The sequence below is a fragment of the Tachyglossus aculeatus genome, chromosome 14 (assembly GCF_015852505.1).
Source record: "Tachyglossus aculeatus isolate mTacAcu1 chromosome 14, mTacAcu1.pri, whole genome shotgun sequence".
Lineage (NCBI taxonomy): Eukaryota > Metazoa > Chordata > Mammalia > Monotremata > Tachyglossidae > Tachyglossus > Tachyglossus aculeatus.
Genome location: NC_052079.1, coordinates 30,714,377 through 30,737,429, shown reverse-complemented (window position 1 = coordinate 30,737,429; position 23,053 = coordinate 30,714,377). Strand labels below are relative to the sequence as shown.

The following is a 23,053-nucleotide window of genomic DNA, read 5'->3' as shown; positions in this document are numbered from 1 at the left end:
CTCCATGCCTGGGTTTCAATTCAATTCCTAATTCCCCTCCTACTTAGACTGTGGTTCCCATGTGAGACAGGGACTGTATCAGCTCCCATGTCCACACTAGCAGTTTCTGATTTTTAAATCCCTTCTCCAACTAACAGCCTGACTGCTCAGCCCAACCATCTCTGCACCTTAGTGACCTGGCCACATACTTTGTTGGTAAAACATCGGGGGTGCTCTCTCTAAAATCTCCCCTGCACCTCTCCAGTCCCATCCAGCTCTTGTCCTTTTTCCACTCTCCTATTCTTCCCGCAGTATCTCAAGAGGTCTTCTACCTCCTCTAAAATTCTACCTCCCCTCAACCCCACTTTTCACATTTTATGAAAAAACTTGTTCATTCCTCCCTGACCACCACATTCAGTCCCTCTCCCTCCAATGACTTTCCCCTCACTGCTTTCAAACATGCCTATGTAACTCCTATCCTAAAATAAACCTCACTTGACCCCACGGCTCTCTGCAGTTACTTTCTACCATTCCTCTCCAAACGCCTCTCCTCCAACTCTCTCCTTGATCTTCCAAAAGCCTCGCCTCAACCACCGCCCCACCACCCCGCCCAAGAATCTGGCTTCCTTACTCCACTCCACGGAAACCACCCTCTCTAAGGCTACCACTGATATCTTTCCTGCCAAATCCAACTGCTTCTACTCCACCCAAATCCTCCTCAGCATTTCCGCTCCTTTGACACTAGACCACCCCCTTCTTCTGCAAATATCCTCTAATCTTGGCTTCACCTACAATGTCCTCTCCTAGTTGTCCTTCTATCTTTCTTTCCACTGCCCCTCAGTTCCTTTTGCAGTCTCTGCCTCCTCCCCTCTATCTGTGGCAGGCAGGGGGATCCCTCAAGGTTCAGTTCTGGGTTCTCTTCTATTTTCCATCTACATCTGACCTCTTGGAGAGCTTACTTGCTCCTACAGCTTCCCTCTCCATCTTTACATGCATCGTTTCCAAATCTACATTTTTTTCTCCGCAGTCTCACATTTCCTCCCATCTTCAGGATCTGTCATTTCCCTTAACTGTAATTTGCTTATATATTTTTCTTCCCCACTAGACTGTAAGCTCCCTGTGGGCAAGGTTTGTGTCTTCCAACTCTACTGTACTGTATTCTCTCAAGAACTCAGTACAATGCTCTGCATACAGTATGCATTCAATAAAGATCATTGATTGACTGATAAAGAGTTTGAGAAAGTTGATGGAGGGATGTGACACAAGGGAAGAGAGGACATTACAATCCTCACCATTCATGCATTCAATCGTATTTATTGAGTGTTTACTGTGTATAGACACCACACTAAGCACTTGGAAGAGTACAATACAACAATAAACAGACACATTCCCTGCCCACAACGAGCTTATAGCCAGAGCAGGGGAGACAGACATCAATACAAATATTTAAATTAGAGATATGTGCATAAGTGCTGTGGGACTGGGTGGAAGGGAAGAACAAAGGGAGCAAGTCAGAGTGATGCAGAAGGGAGTGGAAGAAGAGGAAAGGAGGGGCTTAGTCTGAGAAGGCCTCTTGGAGGAGATGTGCCTTCAATAAGGCTTTGAAGGTGGGGAGAGTCATTGTCGGATTTGAGGAGAGAGGGCATTCCAGGCCAGAGGCAGGATGTGGGCTAGAGGTTGGCAGCAAGATAGGCAAGATCGAAGCACAGTGAGAAGCTTAGCACCAGAGGAGTGAAGTGTGTGTGGGCTGTGTTGTAGAAGAAGAGTAGTGAGGCGAAGTAGGAGGGGATGTGATGGTGGAGTGCTTTAAAGCCAATGGTGAGGAGTTTTTGTTTGATGCAGAGATGGCTGGGCAAACATTGGAGTTTTTGGAGGATCTGGGTGACACGCTCTGAAAATTTTTGTAGAAAAATGATCCTATTTAAATTAGTATCTCTTATGGCAGGGCTGTTTTAACTTCTAGCTCAAAGAGGCAGCTTTTCACTGTGCAAGGGATGATGACGTTGGGTGAAGCCATGACTGGATCACTGGGACTTTTTAACCTTCCCAGTAACACAGTGCTTCCCTTTTCACTAGTCTTCCCTCTACTGTATCTGCTGCTGGTCTAAGTTGTGGTTCTGGAGATCAGGGAAGGGAAAGCGAAGCCAGAAGTTGGAGCCAATGAACCCAGGAGGGGCGATGAAACCAGAAGCAAGTTTCCATCTGTCAGTGCTAACGGAGCCTCAATCTGGATTTACACGAGGGCAGAGAATACAAGGTGGCAACTTTTGCCGTAAAATTCAGAGGAGCACAGAGAGTGAGGTTGAGGGGATGGAAAGGTGAAGGCCAAAATGCTCCGGAGACATCTGCAGGGGAAACTAGTGGAAGCAGCATGGCTTAGGGGCTAGAATCCAGTCCTGGGGCTCTAATTCCAACTCTGCCACTCATCTGTATGAAGCAGCATAGCTCAGTGGCAAGAGCCTGGGCTTGGGACTCAGAGGTCATGGGTTCTAATCCCGGCTTCGCCACATGTCTGCTGTGTGACCTTGGGCAAGTCACTTTACTTCTCTGGGCCTCAGTTCCCTCATCTGTAAAATGGGGATTAAGACTATAAACCCCACGTGGGACAACCTGATCACCTTGTATCCCCCCAGCACTTAGAACAGTGCTTTGCACATAGTAAGCGCTTAACAAATGCCATAATTATTATTATTACTATCTATTGTGTGACCATGGGCAACTCACTTCACTTCTCTGGGCCTCAATTCCCTCATCTGGAAAATGAGGGTTAAGAAGATTGTGAGCTCCTGTGGGACAGGGACGGTGTCCAACACAATTTACTTTTAACCATCCTAGCGCTTAATACAGTGCCTGGTACATAGTAAGTGCTTTACAAATACCACTAGTATTATTATCTGGAACTTTAGGGAGCTGGTGCTCTTGAAGGAAACTTAAAAGCCCCAAAAGGATTTTGTTATTGCAGATCTTAACAGTGCTTTTAAAAACCAATGGTTAAACGAGGATGGAAACTCAGTCATAATTTTGAGGTTCACTGATGTTTAAATAAAAAAGATATCTTCAGTTTTGTGGGCACACTGACTGATATGATTGTTCAAATTAGGGTCGATGCTGAATCCCTCAAAATAGGTGAAGTGCCTTGCGATTATCATGGATGTCAACAGGTACCTGAGAAGACAGATGGATAACCACTGGCATTAGTTGCAAATGCTAGGAGTAATACACTAAATAGGCCATTATTAGCGTATGCATATTAGAAAAATAAAAATGAAGATAAATCGCAAATATTTGCATTTAGGATTGCAAACCCAATTTTTAGCTGACTTAAAAGAACAAAGCCCAGTAATTTCCCCAAATGATGCATTTTTAAGCTCAAAAAACATAGAGTTTATGCATAGGTGTTCTGTTTTCGTTTATAAAATGATACTTATTTTCAGTCCAATGGAAAATAGAAATGTGTAGAAAGTATGAAATGATTAAGAAAACGTTGCCCGACCGAGAAATTCTTAATTATTTTGTTCTGGAAAAGTCAGAGTCTCTATTAATATTCATTAGATTTGGAAAGCAAATCCTAAATTTCTGTATTCAGCAATTCTTGAAGAATTTGGCTGGAAGAAATCTTGTTTTCACTTTCACCACCTCTTTGTATCCAAATAAAAGCTGTCTTTTATCAACTTTCAATGCAGAGCTGAACCTGGATGCATGGTGGTAGAGAATTGGGGTTTATACAGGAATACATTTAATCCATCCTTTATTTTCAAGATGCTACTATTATTGGTGGTAAGAGTCAACCCATCCATTCATTCACCCTTCTGCTAGTATTTACCGATTGCCTACTCTGCAGTAGGCATTTGGGAGAGTACAATGTGAAGCAAAAGACCCAGTTCTTTTTTGATGGGATTTGTTAAGTGCTTACTACACGCCAGACATTGTTCTAAACACTGGGGTAGATACAAGATAATCAGGTTAGGGGCTTGCAATCTTAATCCCCATTTTACAGATAAGGTAACTGAGGATCAGAGAAGTGACTTGCCCAAACTCACCCAACAGAAAAGCAGCAGTACTGGGATTGGAACCCAAGTCCTTCTGATTCCAAGGCCCATGCTGTATCCACTAGGCCACCCTGCTTCTCTTGCCCTAAAGGGGCTGGCAATCTAGGTTTCATGTCTCCCTATTCTTCCGAAACCTTCCCGACTTGACCATTCCCCTACGTCAAGTAGAAACTCTTGACCATCGGCAAACTTCTGACCATTGGCCGTAAGGAACTCCATTTATTTTCTCCCTCCATTTCACTCTCTTTTCCTGCTGCACCTCAGCTCCCATTCTTCACTGCCCTCAAGTTGCCCCTCCTACTATGCCTCTGAAAAAGTATTATTGCAAATATTGGGAGAGGTGACACTGATGAAATTTCTTCAGAAGCTAGACATGTCTTCTGTAGCAGGGTATGTGTCAGAGACATATAGAAACTTGGAAACCACCACGGTTTATAGAATTATTCTTGTTACGGAGCTTGTCACAACCGTCAGCTGGATTCAACTGTTTTCCCCTTTGACCTTGGGACTGTTCTTATTCAATTCTGATTCAGCCTGGATCAGAATTGTTAGACCGTGCTAAGTTCCAGTCAGTCTTTGGTGAGATCTGGGAAACCACACCCCAGATCAATCAATGGTATTTATTGAGCGCTTACTGTGTGCAGAGCACTGTACTAAGCGCTTGGGAAGCGCAAGTTGGCAACATATAGAGACGGTCCCTACCCAACAGTGGGCTCACAGTTTAGTCCCCAAAAAGGAAGCAGCACGATCTAGTGAATACAGCACGGGCCTGGGAATCAGAAGGCCCTGGGTTCGAATCCCAGCTCCACCACTTGTCTGCTGTGTGACCTTGGGCAAGTCACTTCACTTTTCTGTGCCTCACTTTGCTCATCTGTAACATGGGAATTAAGACTGTGGGCTTCATATGGGACAGGGACTGGGTACACCCTGATTTGCTTGTACCCACCCCACTGCTTAGTACGGTGCCTGGCACATAGTAAGTATACTTCCCAAGTGCTTAGTACAGTGCTCTGCACACAGTAAGCGCTCAATAAATACGATTGAATGAATGAATGGTTAACAAATACCACAATTATTATAATTATTATTATTACTACTTAAAAAACAAGGCACATTCAAAACATGCAAACAGAAGTGCTGTTGAAAGGGTACTGCGGAGAAGGATAGGAGAAACTACATTTCTCAGGAAGCAAAGGAGCCAATTCACTATATTTCACAAAGTAAGGGGATGAATTCTGGGTGGAATCCTGCTCCCAGAGTTCTCTTGGGGGAGCCAATTTTCCATGCCTTACCTCGGTGCCCGAACGTCCACATGCGGTGAGCTCTGTCTTCGCTTAATGAGGACTTGTGGGAAATTAAGCCAGGGAAATAAACATCCGTGGCTTACATTTGGATTTTATACTTTAAATCTTGTTTTTTTCCCCTTTTCCATCCCCGTTTCAAATGAAAGCTTCTCAGCAAAATTGTCCCTGCCCTGGGAACTAGGCCTACTTTAAGGGAAAGAGCCTCTTTATCGCCTATTCAATCCCTGTGGGAAAGATCAGTAAACACAATAAGGGCTTAGGCTTTCTGGTTTATTTCTCAATTTGAGTCTTCTCTTCCATTCCTTTTCATGTAAACTCTTCTTCTTATTATTATTATTATGTTATTTGCTGGTGATTGCTGGGTCTGGAAATGTTCTTAGCCATACTCCATCAGGGTTTTGAAACTCTTCAAAATTTTTTGCAGAGATTTCCATCAAACCGTGGTCAAAATTCTAGTTTCCCTTTTGTCTTCTAAATGCCCCGTTTGGTGGAGAGCTATTTTAGCAAGTCGACTACGGTCTCAGAAATCTGACTCCAAATGGGTAATGTATTCATTCATTTATTTATTCATTCAATCGTATTTATTGAGCACTTACTGTATGCTGAGCACTATATTGTGAACCCACTGTTGGGTAGGGACTGTCTCTATATGTTGCCAACTTGTACTTCCCAAGCGCTTAGTACAGTGCTCTGCACACAGTAAGCGCTCAATAAATACGATTGATTGATTGATTGATTATACTAAGAACTTGGGTGAGTACAATATAACAATAAACGGACACTTTCCCTGCCCACAGTGAGCTCAGTTCCCAAATTCTGCTATTTGACAATACATTACCTGGGGATGCATGGAAAAACAAAACAAAAGTGGAAAACAGAACCAAAAATGATGAGCTTGATTTCTGGCTGAAGACTTTGGTGACAATGGGATAGAAAGTTAACTGCATGGCAAAGATATATGATGTGAAGTAAGCCATGGGCTATTAGGAAATGAACTGGCACTCCAAGTCATACCAACCATATCAATGGGATTTATTGAGCACTCTGAAGAGCACTATACTAAACCCTTGGGAGAGTGCAATACAGTTGACAGACATGAGCTCTATCATTAAAACGCTTACTAGCTGCAACAATATCCTGCACTTATGTATTTATTTAGACCAATGCTGAACCCTTATGACTTTAGGTTATTCAATTGTAATTCGGTCACTTTACTTTGATTAGTTTATTTGAAAACATTGTTGAGTCTCTCTGCCCCATTAGAGTGTAAATTCCTCATAGTAGGCAAGGAACACATCTCTCTTTTTTTATGGTATTTGTTAAGTGCTTACTATACCCCAGGCCTGTACTAAGTACTGAGGTAAACACAAGCTGATCAGGTTGGACACAGTCCCAGTCCCACATAGTCTCACGCTCATTTTGCAGAAGAGGTAGCTGAGGCAGAGGGAAGTGACTTGCTCAAGGTCACACAGCAGACAAGTGGCAGAATCAGGATTGGAATAGAGGTTCCAGGCCTGTGCTCTATCTACTAGACCACCCTGCTTCTCGTTTATATTGCCCAAGTACTTCCCAAATGTTTATATTTTCCAGAGACTTCCCAAGTATTTATATTTCCCAAGGACCTCCCAAGTATTTATATTTCCCAAGTACTTAGTTCAGTGCATTACAGCCAAGGGATCCTCAATAAATACTATTATTACTACTACTACTGGATGCATAACGACCCCACCGGTGGCTCGCCATTAGCAATCAATTAGTGGCATTGACTGAGCACTTACTATGTGCAGAGCACTGTACTAAACGCTTAGGAGAGTCCACACAGCCAGAATTAGCAGACATGTTCTCTGCCCATATACGAGCTTACAGCCCAAAGGGGCAGACAGACACTGATGCAAATAAATGATTTAGAATACATAATTTAAAAATATGTACCTAAGTGCTGCGGGATGGGGTGAAGATCAAATGTCTAAAGGTCACCTATCCAAGTGCCTTAACAATGCAGAGGGAGAACGAGTTGGGGAAAAGAGGATTTAATTGGGAAAAGCCTCTTGGAGGAGATGTGATCTTAATAATGCCTTGAGCATTAGCAAGAGAGAGAGAGTGATCTCTTTGAGTGATGCTTCATGAAGACCAAAAGGCCTTTCCTAGATCAAGTCCCGCTTTTCCTCATCTCCCCCTCCCTTCTGCGTCACCCTGACTTGCTCCTTTTCCTCTTCCCCACAACCCAGCCCCACAGCACTTATGTACATATCTGTCATTTTATGTGTATGTATTCACGTCTCTCTCCCCCACTATAGACTGTAAACCCCTTGTGGGCAGGGAATGTGACTGTGCATTGCTGTAGTCTACTCTCCCAAGAGCTTAGTACAGTGCTCTGCACACAGTAAGTGCTCAATAAGTGCTCCCCTTCCTTCCTCTCCCTCTCGTCCCCCTCTCCATACCCCCCATCTTACCTCCTTCCCTTCCCCACAGCACCTGTATATATGTATATATGTTTGTACATATTTATTACTCTATTTATTTATTTATTTATTTTATTTGTACATATCTATTCTATTTATTTTATTTTGTTAGTATGTTTGGTTCTGTTCTCTGTCTCCCCCTTTTAGACTGTGAGCCCACTGTTGGGTAGGAACTGTCTCTACATGTTGCCAATTTGTACTTCCCAAGCACTTAGTACAGTGCTCTGCACATAGTAAGCGCTCAATAAGTACGATTGATGATGATGATGATAATAAATATGATCGAATGAATGAATGAATGACTCGGGATACCACGAGGACTTCTCAGAAGCAGGGACAGACCCCAACAGGACAAACCTGGGAATCAGAAGGACCTGTGTTCTAGTCCCAGCCCTGTCACTTGTCCGCTGTGTGACCTTGGGCAAGTCGCTTAACTTTTTTATGCCTCAGTTCCCTCACCTGGAAAATGGGGATTAGGACTATGAGTCCCAAGTGGGACAGGGATGTGCCTACCTCAGTGCTTAGAACAGTGCCTGGCATGTAGTAAGCACCTAACAAATACCACAATTATTATTATTCCTATTATTACCTGCAGACAATGTGGATGGACTATTTTGCCAGCTCCATGTCAGTCTTTTCAGTTAAAGACCACCAGCGTGAATAGGAAACAAAGCAAAGCTATATATCTGCTATGACGGTCACGGATCAAAATCGGATTTTAACTCTTTCTTTGAAACTCATTTATGAAAATTTTGCAGCCATCCCAATCCAGTACAGGAATTCCTCTGCCCACCCACAAAATGTTAGCATAGATAATTAGACTCTAGATTCTCTAATACAATCTGCATTCTAAGATAGCTGCTGCTTTAATAAACTTCCTTGAAAGTAGAGCAAAATGGATTATTTGACGAGCTAAAAGGACAGCCAGGTGTAACGTAGCTCACTTTATTTCAAGTGATTCATTATTCCACAAACTGACAGAATTTGAGATTGTTTGCTTGGAGGATTTTTCAGTGCATTAAGTTGGAAAGTCAAATCCTGTCTTCGGGACCAAGTCCTTTAAAGTCTCTTTCTTTTAAACTTTCAAAAATTTATTGAAATTCTTTAAACAAAGGATACCTTCTTCTGCATCTTTTTCATTTCCTTTAATTATATTTACAGGCTTTTAAAAGTTAGAAGTTGAAAAAAGTATTGCCAGACCTTTTATGTACCTGGCTTAACAGTCCCAAGACTCCTATTTCCTCGCAACAAGTCAGCAGGATACATAATCACTAAATGGATAGTCATTCCTTGAAAGCAAGCAAGAATTGTTCTCACAATTAGGTGCGTTCTACACTGAAACCTTGTTCACTCTTTCATAACCCATTAAGAAAAAAATATATTTTCTGAAAATCAATGAACCAAAAGCCCCCTTACAGTACGGCTCACAAAGGCTAAGGGAAATATTATTCTTGAAAATGGTCAGTAAAACTACAATTTATCACTCTGGCAATGCCATTTTCATAAAATGATTGTGGTTGGGGAGGACTGTTTGATGTATGATTCCTAAGAGATCTCCAAAACGTGACGTTAAGGTTTCTGTCCGGTCCTCAAGAGCAGTAGTCAATTGACCTAGTCTTTCAGTTCAAAGAGAAGCCTCAGGTTACGCTATACTGTGAGTTCTGGTTGAGCTTTGGTTAAATTAAGGGCAAGTTATACGGGTCACACTGCACGTTTAGATCTATACTTTTCATAAACCACAATTTCCTTTAAATGAAAAACACTTCATCTGCCTCTGAACTTGCTATGAAATAGAATATCTGCGACGTTAGGAAAACTGAATAATTTCTGATGACTGAAGGTGCATCAGAAGTGAAATTCCATACTCTAAGAGGCACCATTCTCCAATCAGGAGAACAGACAGAAGCTGCAGAACTCGAGAAAGTTATTTGATGATGATGATGATTTACTATTTTTCTTTTTAGTGGTCCTTGTTAGCGACTTACTATATGCCAGGCACTTCACTGAGTGCTGGGGTAAATACTCCTGAATCAGATTAGACACAGTCCCCGCCCCGTATGGGGCTCAGAGTCTTAATCCCCATTTAACAGATGAGGTGAGTGAGGCCCAGAGAATTGAAGTGGCTTGTCCACGGTCACCTAGCAGATGACTGGTGGAGCCGGGATAAGAACCCAAGTCTTTCTGGCTGCTCGATCCACTAGGCCACGTTGCCTGTCATGGACCTAATGAAGGCCTCTCAAACCATCAGTCCATCTGGAATCTGGAAATTGCTTAATAAATTTGGCTGTCATCATCATCAATCGTATTTATTGAGCGCTTACTATGTGCAGAGCACTGTACTAAGCACTTGGGAAGTACAAATTGGCAACATATAGAGACAGTCCCTACCCAACAGTGGGCTCACAGTCTAAAAGGGGGAGACAGAGAACAAAACCAAACATAATAACAAAATAAAATAAATAGAATAGATATGTACAAGTAAAATAAATAAATAAAGTTCAAAGATGGTGCCACTGACCAAGTCGGGGCGGGAATTCTTTGCCTCGGTTCATTCTCCAGGATGATGGAGTAACACGAGAATGCACACGGGGCCTGATCCGATTCGATTTATTTGATGCGGTCATGCTAGATGACGCAACGAAAGACGTGGGAGCAAGGCATATAAGGCACTTCTCCTCCTCTAGGGAGCTCTTCCAACTCAACAGACTTAGAGCTTTATCATTTAGGAAGTGCTGTAAGCAGTTGATTATGAACTGCATCCACACGCCCAAGCACTCTGTGCTTCATTTGCCTTATCTGTAAAATGGGAACGAAGACTGTGAGCCTCATGTGGGACACGGACTGATTAACTTGCATCTCCCCCGGTGCTTAGTACAGTGCCAGAACATAGTAAATGTTTAACAAATGCCATTGAAAAAAAAAGCAATCAGTAGTACCTACTGAGAGCTTAGCCTGTTGTGGACAGGGATTGTCTCTATTTGTTGCTGAATTGTACCTTCCAAGCCCTTAGAGAAGCAGAGCTGCAGAGAATCAGCGCGGCTCGGTGGAAAGAGCCCGGGCTTTGGAGTCAGAGATCATGGGTTCAAATCCCGGCTCCGCCAACTGTCAGCTGTGTGACTTTGGGCAAGTCACTTAACTTCTCTGGGCCTCCGTTACCTCATCTGTAAAATGGGCATAAAGACTGTGAGCCCTCCATGGGACAACCTGATCACCTTGTAACCTCCCCGGCGCTTAGAACAGTGCTTTGCACATAGTAAGCGCTTAATAAATGCCATTATTATTAGTACAATGCTCTGCACACAGTAAGCGCTCGATAAATACAACTGAATGAATGAATGCTTTCATATCACTGTTTTAAGTGTTCTGGTGAATACAACAGAATTTGCATATCCCTACCCTTCCTTAATAACAAGGTAAGCATATGCCTACAGAGTTCAAAGGGAAAAACTCTCTACTGCTTAGCATTTCACACACACGATCATTTCACCGTAGATAATGGCCAAAAATGGAAACGTTGGTTAAGCCAGGAAAAATATACGCTGTTCAAGGGAGCTATTTAAAGCTCTATTTCAAAGGGCTACTCTACTGCCCATAAAATATTTTAAACGACAAATATTTAAAAGCAGTGTTTAAAACGTGTTGAAAATTCAGCCTCATAATAGCTCAGCAAGTTCTGCGGCGCTTTTCAAAATTTATATTATCGTGACAGACCACCTCCATGTTCTACCTCGGTCTACAGTATAAACACCCCATACAAAGTACACTGCTTACATGGAAAAAAGCAGCAGGCATACCAGATACAATTAAGGCACGGCGTGGAGGTCTTACTCATACGGAAATTCACATCTCCTAAGAGACACTGTCCATTTCCAACTTTAAACAGCTAGGCAACTGGAAAATAATGACCCCCACGCAGTAATACGTTTATTTTCAATAGGCCCAGATTTCAGGGGGTGGATTTTGTTGGGCAGAATGATTTTGTTCCTTCTGCCATTATGCCACATTCACAGCTGAGTATAACAACCAAGTAATACGGTCACTGGCTTGTTTCCTGTCCTTCTTTTCTGGCCTTCATATCCACCTATGCCTTTCTTCTCAAGCAAGAGCGCTGGGAAGAAGAAATGCATCCTTTTCACTCTTCACATGCAGAATTTCCTCCACTGTTTTCTGGAAATCCCAAATGCACGTGGGGCTATTATGTGGGGAATAAAGTCTAGCAATAGAGAAGCAACCTGACCTGGAGGAAAGACCATGGATCTGGAAGTTGGAGGACCTGGGTTCTGATGCCCTGCTCTGCCACTGGTCGGCTGTGAGACCTTGGGCAAGTCACTTCGCTGCTCTGTGCCTCAGTTCCTTCATCTGTACAATGGGGACATGGAATGTGTCTGACCTGATTAGCTTGTCTCTACCCTGGCCCTCAGTACAGTGGCTGGCATGTAGTACATTTATTACTCTATTTATTGATTTATTTTACTTGTACATATCTATTCTACTTATTTTATTTTGTTTGTTTGGTTTTGTTCTCTGTCTCCCCCTTTTAGACTGTGAGCCCGCTGTTGGGTGGGGACTGTCTCTATATGTTGCCAACTTGTACTTCCCAAGCGCTTAGTACAGTGCTCTGCACACAGTAAGCGCTCAGTAAATACGGTTGATTGATTAATAAATACCATAAAAGAAAAAGACAAACAATAAAGAAAATAGAATGAAAAAGAAGGGCAAAAAAGGAGAAAAGGGAGAGAGGAGGAGAAAGGTAAGAAAGCATTTAGAGATTGCATCTCTTACCTGTATTTGCACTATCTCAAGTGCTCCATACAGTAGGCACCCAATTATTAAACTCCCCTCCCTTCTCCTCTTCTTCCCCAGCACACTGCTTAGAAGATACTCCACAGAAGAAACCTCCATAGAAGAAAAACTGCAGCCGAATTGTGTTTATAATAATAATAATGGTATTTGTTAAGCACTTGCTATGTGTCAGGCACTGGTCTAAGCACCAGAGTAGACATAATAATAATAATAATAATAATGATGACGGTATTTGTTAAGCGCTTACTATGTGCAAAGCACTGTTCTAAGCACTGGGGGGGATACAAGGTGATTAGGTTGCCCCACGTAGGGCTCACAATCTTAATCCCCATTTTACAGATGAGGTAACTGAGGCACAGAGAAGTTAAGTGACTTGCCCAAAGTCACACAGCAGACAAGTGGTGGAGCTGGGATTAGAACCCATGACCTCTGACTCCCAAGCCCGTACTCTTTCCACTGAGCCATATAAGGTAATCGGGTCCAGCACAGAGCTCATGATTTAAGATGGAAGGAGACCAGGGATTGAATCCCCATTTCACAGATGAAGTAGCTGAGGCACACAGAAGTTAAGTGAGTTGGCCAGGGTCACACAGCAGGCACATGGCTGAGCTACATTAGAACCCAGGTCTCCTCACTTCCAAGTCCATGCTCTTTCCACTACAAATTGCTGTGCAGAACATAGCAATTCTTCATCATATGGATTTTACAACTTTTGCTTGTCAGAGATTTTATCTCCTTTGTCCTCTAATTTCTGGCTGACTCCCGAGTTGCACATCTCTTGGAGATGTGAGCCCATTTTTGGGTACGGACTGTCTCTACATGTTGCCAACTTGTACTTCCCAAGCGCTTAGTACAGTGCTCTGCACACAGTAAGTGCTCAATAAATACGATTGATTGATTGATTCAAATGAAAAGGACTAATGACGATTCCCTTGAAAATAAATAATAAGTAAATACAGCACTCTAAACTGTAAGCTCACTGTGGGCAGGGAACATGTCTACCCACTCTGTCACACTGTACTCTCCCAGGTGCTTAGTACAGTGATCTGCAGATAGTAAGCACTCACTCGATGACTGATTGATTGAATGGATAACAAAACTGATATTCTCCCAGATGCAAAAAAAAAAAACAACAAACCATGGAGGAAACAACTTTAGCCATAAATTTATATGAAAAAAATAGGCAACTTTCAGTTTTAATCTTTGTCCTAGGGCTTAATACTGTGCTCTGGACTCATTAAATGCTTAATACATACTCTTTATTACTACTGCCAAGAAGCTATTTATATGAGTAGCAGTAAACTAGCAATATTCCTAGTTATACATACAATCAGGGGTCCTCTCTGGGTTAAAACATTTAGATTTAAAACATTGATAATATATCACTATTCATTGTTCGGGTTTACTTAACAACAATTTAAAACCACAGCATTGAAATGAAACTCTACCTGGCTTTACCTTCCAATAAGAATATTAGGCTGCTGGGCCCCAAGATAAATTAGATTTCTTATCATTCATCACTAATATTCCCAGAAAGGAGCCAGAAAGTGACCATGAACTGAAAATGAACTAACAAACCGGGGGAGGAACCTGATGGTAACAGAGTGGAGATGGAAGTGGGTATTTCAGGGGAATAACGATACCTTTGTCAGGATTTTCATACTCTTCTGATAACAGATGGTAGCAGCAGCCCACATTACAAATTGCCTTGATTTCAGACTTCGCAGCAAAGATCCTCAGAGTGTTCGGAGCAAGATCCCCACAAGTATGTAATCCTACAATTATGCAGTCCTGCAAAAAAGGGAAGGATAACAAAAAAAGAAAAACTGTTCAGGTAAAAAGTTTTTTAAAAAGGTGATTTTTTTAAATGAACATAATGTTCACGTCTTCCTCTATCTTTCCATATTTTGAAGATTCACTTCTTGATTATTTAATGAACAGTTATCCTGTGCAAAGCACTGTACTAAGCACTTGGGAGAGTACACTACAACAACAAAAAGACACATTCCCTACTCACAGAAAATGTACCTGTAGATACCAAATTTTGGTTATTCAACCCTGCCGCTTAAAGTAGCTGAAGGCAGTATTTTTACACCTGAATGAGATTGATGAAAGGTTTTGGATTTTTGCAGGAGAAGCCTAAAGGATGAGGGGAGGCTGGGGGTGAAGGTACATTTACAGGTTCCACTCGCCCCAACTCCTCTCCAGGCCACCACCCATTTTTCCGGGCCAACTATATATTCTTCCTCAGTCCCTGTTTGTCAATTCCCAAATCCCCAGACACTCCACAAGATCCACTGAAATGGGAAATGAAAAAATGTCTGGGCTTTGCAGATGCATGCTATCTGCTTAGGAAAAGATACATATTGGAAAACGGATATAATGTCACGTCTCTAAACTGGAAGCTCATTGTGGGCTGGGAACGAGTCTACCTGCTCTGTTACGGTGTAATCAATCAATCATATTTATTGAGCGCTTACTGTGTGCAGAGCACTGTATTAAGCTTCCTTTCCCCACAGCACCTGTATATATGTACATATTTATTACTCTATTTATTTATTTATTTATTTTACTTATACATATCTATTCTATTTATTTTATTTTGTTAGTATGTTTGGTTTTGTTCTGTCTCCCCCTTTTAGACTGTGAGCCCACTGTTGGGGAGGGACTGTCTCTATATGTTGCCAACTTGGACTTCCCAAGCGCTTAGTACAGTGCTCTGCACACAGTAAGCGCTCAATAAATATGATTGAATGATTGATTGATAAGCGCTTGTACCCTCCGATGTGCTTAGTGCAGTGCCTGGCACACAGTAAGCACTCAATAAATACCACTGGTTCACCAATTATTGTCATTTAATAAATTCTTCTTTGAACACGCAGAGGTGGCACCTCAATGGCATCCTCAATCGCTGTACTCTTCCAAGTGTTTAGAACGGTGCTCAGTACTTACTAGGTGCTCACTAAATACCACTGATTGATTGATCGACCCTGAGCCCTGCTGCCTCATGGCTTAAGTCTATTTCCATTTTAGCCAATGCAGCTCTTCTAAAATCCCACTCACGTCTTTTTTTTATGGTGTCTGTTAAAGAGAAGCAGCATGGCTCAGTGGAAAGAGCATGGGCTTTGGAATCAGAGGTCATGGGTTCAAACCCTGACTCTGCCAATTATCAGCTGTGTGACTTTGGACAAGTCACTTAACTTCTCTGTGCCTCAGTTACCTCATCTGTAAAACGGGGATTAAGACTGTGAGCCCCCCGTTGGGACAACCTGATCACCTTGTAATCTCCACAGCGCTTAGAACAGTGCTTTGCACATAGTAAGCACTTAATAAATGCCATCATTATTATTATTATTATTAAGTGCTACTATGTGTCAAACACTGTTCTAAGCACTTAAGTAGATATGAACTGTTTAGGTTGGACACAGTCCCTGTCCCACATGAGTCTTTTAGACTGTGAGCCCACTGCTGGGTAGGGACTGTCTCTATATGTTGCCAATTTGTACTTCCCAAGTGCTTAGTACAGTGCTCTGCACATAGTAAGCGCTCAATAAATACGATTGATGATGATGAGGTTGACACTAAGGAGGATGGAAAACGGGAGAACTGACACACAGAGAAGTGAAGCGACTTGCCCAAGGTCACACAGCAAGCAACTGAAAAGAGCCGGGATCAGAACCCAGGTCCTCTGAATCTTTCCACTCGGCCATGCTGCTTCTCTTGCCTCATTTCTCATCCCACCACTGTCCCCACTGCAACCTGGCTGCGGCCTCGCTGAAAGAAGCGCCAAGTAAACTTGGTGTAGGTCGCAGTAAATGGGACCCAGAGATAAAGAGCAGTGATGCATTCCACTGCCATAATTCACTGCAGAAGTTAGGTGTGCACTGCATCTGTCCCTTGTACTGCACTTTGGTTTGGTTTGGCAATGCCCGGCTTATACTATGAAACCACCTCCAGATCTGGAATGATGTCACGGAGTTCTGATTCGGCGGTGATATGGGAAGTTAAAGGTGAATAAATGTTGGATTCGCTAGGCTTGCTTTCTCTGGTTTCCAGGTTCTTTTTTTCCCTGTTTTTCTCATCTTCTCCATAAAGTTGTCGGTGGGCAGTTTTAGACAGGGCAGTGACTTCTGCGGCATCAACAGGCAAAATACTGATGAAAGGAAAGACATTTTCAGAACCCGTGTTCTGGTATATTTGCGACTGAGGACGCAGATTGTCCATGGTCTGTTTGATGGTGTTAGAGTCGGCAGGGTCTGTGAAGTCGTAAGTCGGGTCCGATGAAGAGGAAACTGAGACAGCTCTCTTGTCTGGACTTAGGGGGATGTGGGGAGGACTTAGGAGCTTCTCGTTGCAATCGGCTTCATAGTTCATTTTATCTGGCAAGGTCCTCTCTTTTGCCTTTTCTAACAACTGCTTGCTGGCATCTGCTTTGGCATGACTTTGATAGGCCTTCCAGTGTTTCTTCAATTTCCGGTTTCTTTCCTGAGCTCCATGGGTGTTGGTATTTGAGGAATCAATTCCATAAACTTTAAGGCCATACCTCAAGGACAGGAAGGAGCTCAGGTAGCCTTTGCCAGAACCCAGGTCAACCACCTAATTAAGAAAAGCAGAAGGAAGTGTATTAATGAACTGACAAAATATTCATAATAAACATTCCTTAACTAAAATAAAATCTGGGTTTCACAATTTATATAACTGATTTTGCCGAGAAATATGTAATTTATTTAATTGCTGGTTTCAAACTACAAACTGACAAAGACACAATGAGTAGCATAACCTTTCAAAGAAATGAATGGCACAATCACATGCATTACAGCAAAGATCGCAGTCATTTCTTTTTAAAGTGTTAAAATATTACCTTTTCAAGCTCTTTTTTAATTAACAAGAAACAACAATCTAATTTTGGGGGTGGGATTTTTTAAGGGCTTACTGTGTGCCAGGCAGTGTAATAAGAGCTGGGATAGATATAAATTAATCCAATTGGATGCAGTCCCTGTTCCACATTGGGCTCAAAGTCTAAGTAAGAGGGAGAAGAGGCAATGAATCCCTATTTTTAAATTGAGGAAACGGAGGCACAGAGGAGTTAAATGACTTGCCCAAGGTCACTTGTCAGGTGATTGGCAGAGCTGGGATTAGAACACAGGTCCTCTGGCTCGCAAGCCCATGCTCCCTAGAGCATGCTGCTTCTCTACTCATTGTCAAAACAGCTATTTGGTCCCTTAAAACATTTCCCCATACAACCAAAGCTTGTAGATTGCTCCACTGTGAATATCTTTAGCAGCAACACTTTACATTACGACATGCTTACCACGTTTATTCATTCATTCAATCGTATTTATTGAGTTCTTACTGTGTGCAGAGCACTGTACTAAGCGCTTGGAAGTATAAGTTGGTGACATATAGAGACGGTCCCTACTCAACAATGTGCTTATTGTGTGCAGAGCACTATACTAAGCGCTTGGAAGTATAAGTTGGCGACATATAGAGACGGTCCCTATTCAACAATGGGGGACAATTCACAGTCTAGAAGGGAATAATGGTATTTGTTAAATGCTTACTATGTGCAAAGCACTGTTCTAAGTGCTGGGGTAGATACAAGGTGATCAGGTTGTCCCAGGTGGGGCTCAGAGTCTTAATCTCCATTTTACAGATGGATAACTGCGGCCAAGAGAAGTTAAGTGACTTGCCCAAAGTCACACAGCTGATAAGTGGCGGAGCCGGAATTAGAACCCACAACCTCTGACTCCCAAGCCCGCGCTCTTTCCACTGAGCCACGTTGCTTCTCTAATATTCCACGTCAGTCCATCAGTTGGTCAATCGATAGCATTTGTGGAGTGCTTATTCAGCTCAGTGCCTTGTGCCAAATGGCTGGGATAGCATAACGGAGTTAGTAGACAGCTAACAGTGGCACAAAAAACAACAAATACCCCAGTGCAAGTTTGGATATCTGTGCCAGAATGCAATTAGGAAGGATGCGGTGTGGTGGATGAATACCGGGAGCACAGTCACCATAATGCAGCTGGGAACTGCTCATAAACAGGATGCGGCTCCGCCAGGAATCCTGGTATCAACAGTTCGCAGTTCGTTAGCATTGTAAAGAGAACAAAATTGCAAACCTTCAAAATTCACAAACAGCTTGCAGTCTAGAGGGGTAGACAGACATTAATATTAACGAATAAATTACAAATAAATTAGAAATAAATTAGAAATAAATAAATCATAATAAATTATAATAAATTATAATATAACATAATACAATAGTATAATTATAAATATAATTATATAATTAATCATATCAATTATAACAACAATATTAAATATAATATATTAAAAATATAAATATATATTAATTAATATTAATTATAATATATTATTATATATTGTTATATATAATATGATATAATATAGTATAGTATAATATAATATAATACAATATAATATAATATATTAGAAATAAATTTCTATTTATTTTTTTTGTTAGTGTGTTTGGTTTTGTTCTCTGTCTCCCCCTTTTAGACTGTGAGCCCACTGTTGGGTAGGGACTGTCTCTATATGTTGCCAATTTGTACTTCCCAAGCGCTTAGTACAGTGCTCTGCACATAGTAAGCGCTCAATAAATACGATTGATGATGATGATGAAGTGCTGAGGGGCGGTGGGGGGGGGATAAATTAAGGGTCTGAGAGTAGAACAGTGCCTGGCACATAGTAAACCCTTAACAAATACCACTATTATATTATTATTACTATTATTATTGTTAGAAGTTCCTGGGTTCTAATCCCAGCCCCGCCACCTGTCTGCTGTGTGACCTCAGGCAAGTCACTTCGTTTCTCTGGGCCTCAGTTAGCTGTAAAATGAGGACTAAAGATGTGAGTCCCATACGGGACATGGATTGTTGGAGTGTGTAGCTTGTATCTACTCCAACACTTAGTACAGTGGCTGGCACATAGGAAGCACTTAACAAATTCTATTAAAAAAAATCAACAGCAAACAAAAGCTAACACTATATTTGGTTCCTTTCCAAAGGTTCTTGGTACCAAAATCTTCGTGGTTGGGCAGGGGCTGACCTGAGGCTACTAGAATGTAAGCTCATTGCGGTCAGGGAATGTGTCTGTTTATTGTTATATTGTACTCACCCAAGGGCTTAGTACAGTGCTCTGCACACAGTAAGCACTCAATTGATACGACTGATTGAATAAATGACTGCAGCATCACTGCCTTAAGCATAATCGTCGACTACAAGTTTTATCATAATACCAATAATTCCGTCTTATTCATATTTTTATTTTTAATATGTAATAAAATGCCACTAGTGAACAATAAATATCCTAAGCCACTGACATATTGTCATTGCTCGAGAAAGGTGAAGCTTAAGCCCCTTTCAAAACTTGCAGATTCTGTAATCCTTAAAAGAGACTTCCACTCTGCTGTAAAATACGTTTCATTTCCATTGTTCGTTAGTTTTAAAAATCAAACATATGTGTGCGTGCCTATACATGCCGTTTGACTATTTGGCAACTATGTACTGGCATTTGCAGATATTTATCCATTAATTTGAACATTCATGTGCATACATATCATATTTAACCTCTAATTGCATCATATATATGCAGCTATGTGAGTAAAGAAAAAGATCAGAGGCAAAATGTCTCTTAAAATTTAATTATGTCCCCCTGATTTAAAGTTAATCCAAAAAGGGTTTTTTTAAAAAAAGATACCTAAAACAGAGACTTTTTTAAATAAAAGGTGGGCTTTTTTTCATTTTATGAATCCCAAAGTTTGAGCAAATAAAATCTATTTCAGGGTAGCATCGAATGCTAAAATAAACTTAATGCAGGGCACTCTATAGTTAGTATTTTGTGAATATGATAGCATTGTTTTTTGGCTTAAATGAGTGGTTAAAGAGTTGTTGATATATTTTTAAAAACAATTTATTTGCTCAAAGATGCCTGAAACTAATAAAGGGAGGCAATCATATTCCTTTTTTTGTCCTAAAGAACTTATGTATTCCTCAATGAAGGATTAAGATTTATTAAAGAAAATGAAATTTAATTCACAACTTTTATCCTGTATTACATGACAACAAGCTTTTTCTTCATCCTTTCATCATGGCTAATGACCACAACTGTGGGAAACAGTTCTGTACCAAAAAAATATATATATATCCTAATAGAAGACTGTGAGTTTTTTTTTGAATCTCTGTCTGGTTTAATGAGAAGAAGGAAAAAAATAAAAACAAAAACTGTAAGCTCATTGTGGGCAGGGAATGTGTCTGCTACATTGTTGCTTGTACTCTCCCAAGCAGTACAGTGCCCTGCACAATCAATAAATATAATTGATTGATGATAACATTAAAGGTGGGCCTAGGCTTCTGATGAGAGGTTAGTTAATCACAGGTCAGAAGCTAGCATGCAGATATTTTAGCCCCATGAAGAAAATGCTCCTAATTTCAATAAGACTGGTGAATACTAAATTGAGAAATTCAGAAAAAAAGTAGAAAATTCTTGGTTTAGGTTTCTAAGGGATGGATTTTATAACCTATTTATGCTTTCCATCTCAGTAACAATTGTAATAATAATATTGACTTTATAACCTATTTATGCTTTCCAGCTCAGTAACAATTGTAATAATAATATTGACAATAGTAATTGTGGTAGTTTTTTTAAGTGCTAGGTGCCAGGGACGGTACTAAACACTGGGGTAAATACAAATATTTCAGGTTGGACACAGTCCCTGTCCCTCATGGGGCTCACAGTCTTAATCCCCATTTTATAGATGAGACACAGGAAAGTTAAGTGACTTGGCCAAGGTCACACAGCAGACAAGTGGTGGATTTGGGTTCAGAATCAACTAATCAATCAATCAATCAATTGTATTTATTGAGCGCTATGTGCAGAGCACTGTACTAAGCGCTTGGGAAGTACAAGTCGGCAACACATAGAAACAGTCCCTACCCAACAGTGGGCTCATATTTATTGAATGCTTATTGTGTGCAGAGCACTGTACTAAGCACTTGGGAGAGTACAACACAACAATATAATAGCTACATCCCCTACCCATAACGAGCTAGAATAATAATTGTAGTAGTAGTAATAATAATAATAATAATAATAATAATAATAATAATAATAATAATAATAATGCTGTAATAACAATAATGATGGATCCAGATTCTTCTGACTCTCAGGCTCTTCTGACTTCCAGCCCCTTCTGATTCCAAGGCCCATGCTCTTTCCATTAAGCAACACTGCTTCTCTGCAATCTTGATGATTCAAGATTATATACTACAAAATTAAGGAGCAGTTAAAAAAAATGTACCAAACATTTAGTTATTCCAGCTAAGTCCTTAACATCCATAAAAAAGCTCCTTTAATGTGTACTTGTATATAATGATTCTAATCTCCTGCTATGCAGCCCCATTTTTGCGAAAAAAGGTTCATTAAAATGTTCTACATGACTCCATTTGTAAAATACAACCTTTTCATTGGCGTTTGTAACATTAACATCAACTACAACCTTTCTTCATTATAAAGAAGGCTATGATAATCAAATACACCCTGTATACCTTACTATGGCACTATTTTAATTAATTTACTGGTCCAGTGAAAAGAGCAAGACTGGAAACCAGGAACTCCAGGTTCTAATCTCAGTTCTGTCTGTTGCCTGCTGTGAGATCTTGGGTAAGTCACTTAACTTCTCTGTGCCTCAGTTGTCTCATCTGTAAAATGGGGATTTGATACCGTTCTCCCTCGCACTGTGGAACAGGGATTGAGCCCAAGCTAATTAACTTGATTCCACCCCAGTGCTTTGAATCGAGTAAGGGCTTAATGAATTCCATAATAATAATGTAAATAATATTAATGATAATTGTCATTATTATTTATGATAAGATGAATAAAAGATGAGCCACAACCAGAAATTTAAAAAGATGGAAAGAAACACGATGGAAGGATTTTATCTATATTCTGAAAAATGTTCTTACCTGCTTTATGCCACCAAATTCTGCAATGCTGCCTACAAGTTCTGACATCACCTTAACTTCATGTGACTTCTTAATATTCATAAATTCATCTAGCTTCACTTTCTCAACTGATCAAAAACAAAATTAAATTTAAAATGTTACTACCAAAGAAGCAAAGTCAGACCTGAATTTTCAAATGCGTTAAAGATTATTGTTGATTACACAGTAAGCTAAAACATCAAATGTACCGTTTCCATGATTACTTAAAGAATTTGCTGCTTTTGATTAGTTTACCGTATCAAATGAGGATTAATACAGTTGAGTAGTAAATATGGTACAGGAAAATATTGTTCCATTAGTACTAATAACAAGAGCTTGCAATATGCTCTCTAGATATCCTGCTTAGAAAAATGCTATGCTCCTTGAATTTTTTCCCCAGAATTTCTCTCTGTCAACTTGCAGTCAAGGTAAAAGTTTTGAATCAAAACTGCCCT

General features: G+C 40.8%; 1 protein-coding gene across 1 annotated transcript in view; it reads right to left on the bottom strand.

The window, feature by feature from the left end:
- The window catches only part of METTL25 (methyltransferase like 25), a 105,183-nt gene that overhangs the window by 58,402 nt on the left and 23,728 nt on the right, over positions 1-23,053 (bottom strand). The window contains exons 3-5 of the mRNA XM_038756835.1: positions 22,581-22,687; positions 16,549-17,193; positions 14,241-14,388 (exon numbers count right to left, since the gene is read on the bottom strand). Of these exons, the coding sequence (XP_038612763.1) occupies positions 14,241-14,388; positions 16,549-17,193; positions 22,581-22,687 (900 nt within the window). The remainder of the gene's footprint in view (positions 1-14,240; positions 14,389-16,548; positions 17,194-22,580; positions 22,688-23,053) is intronic.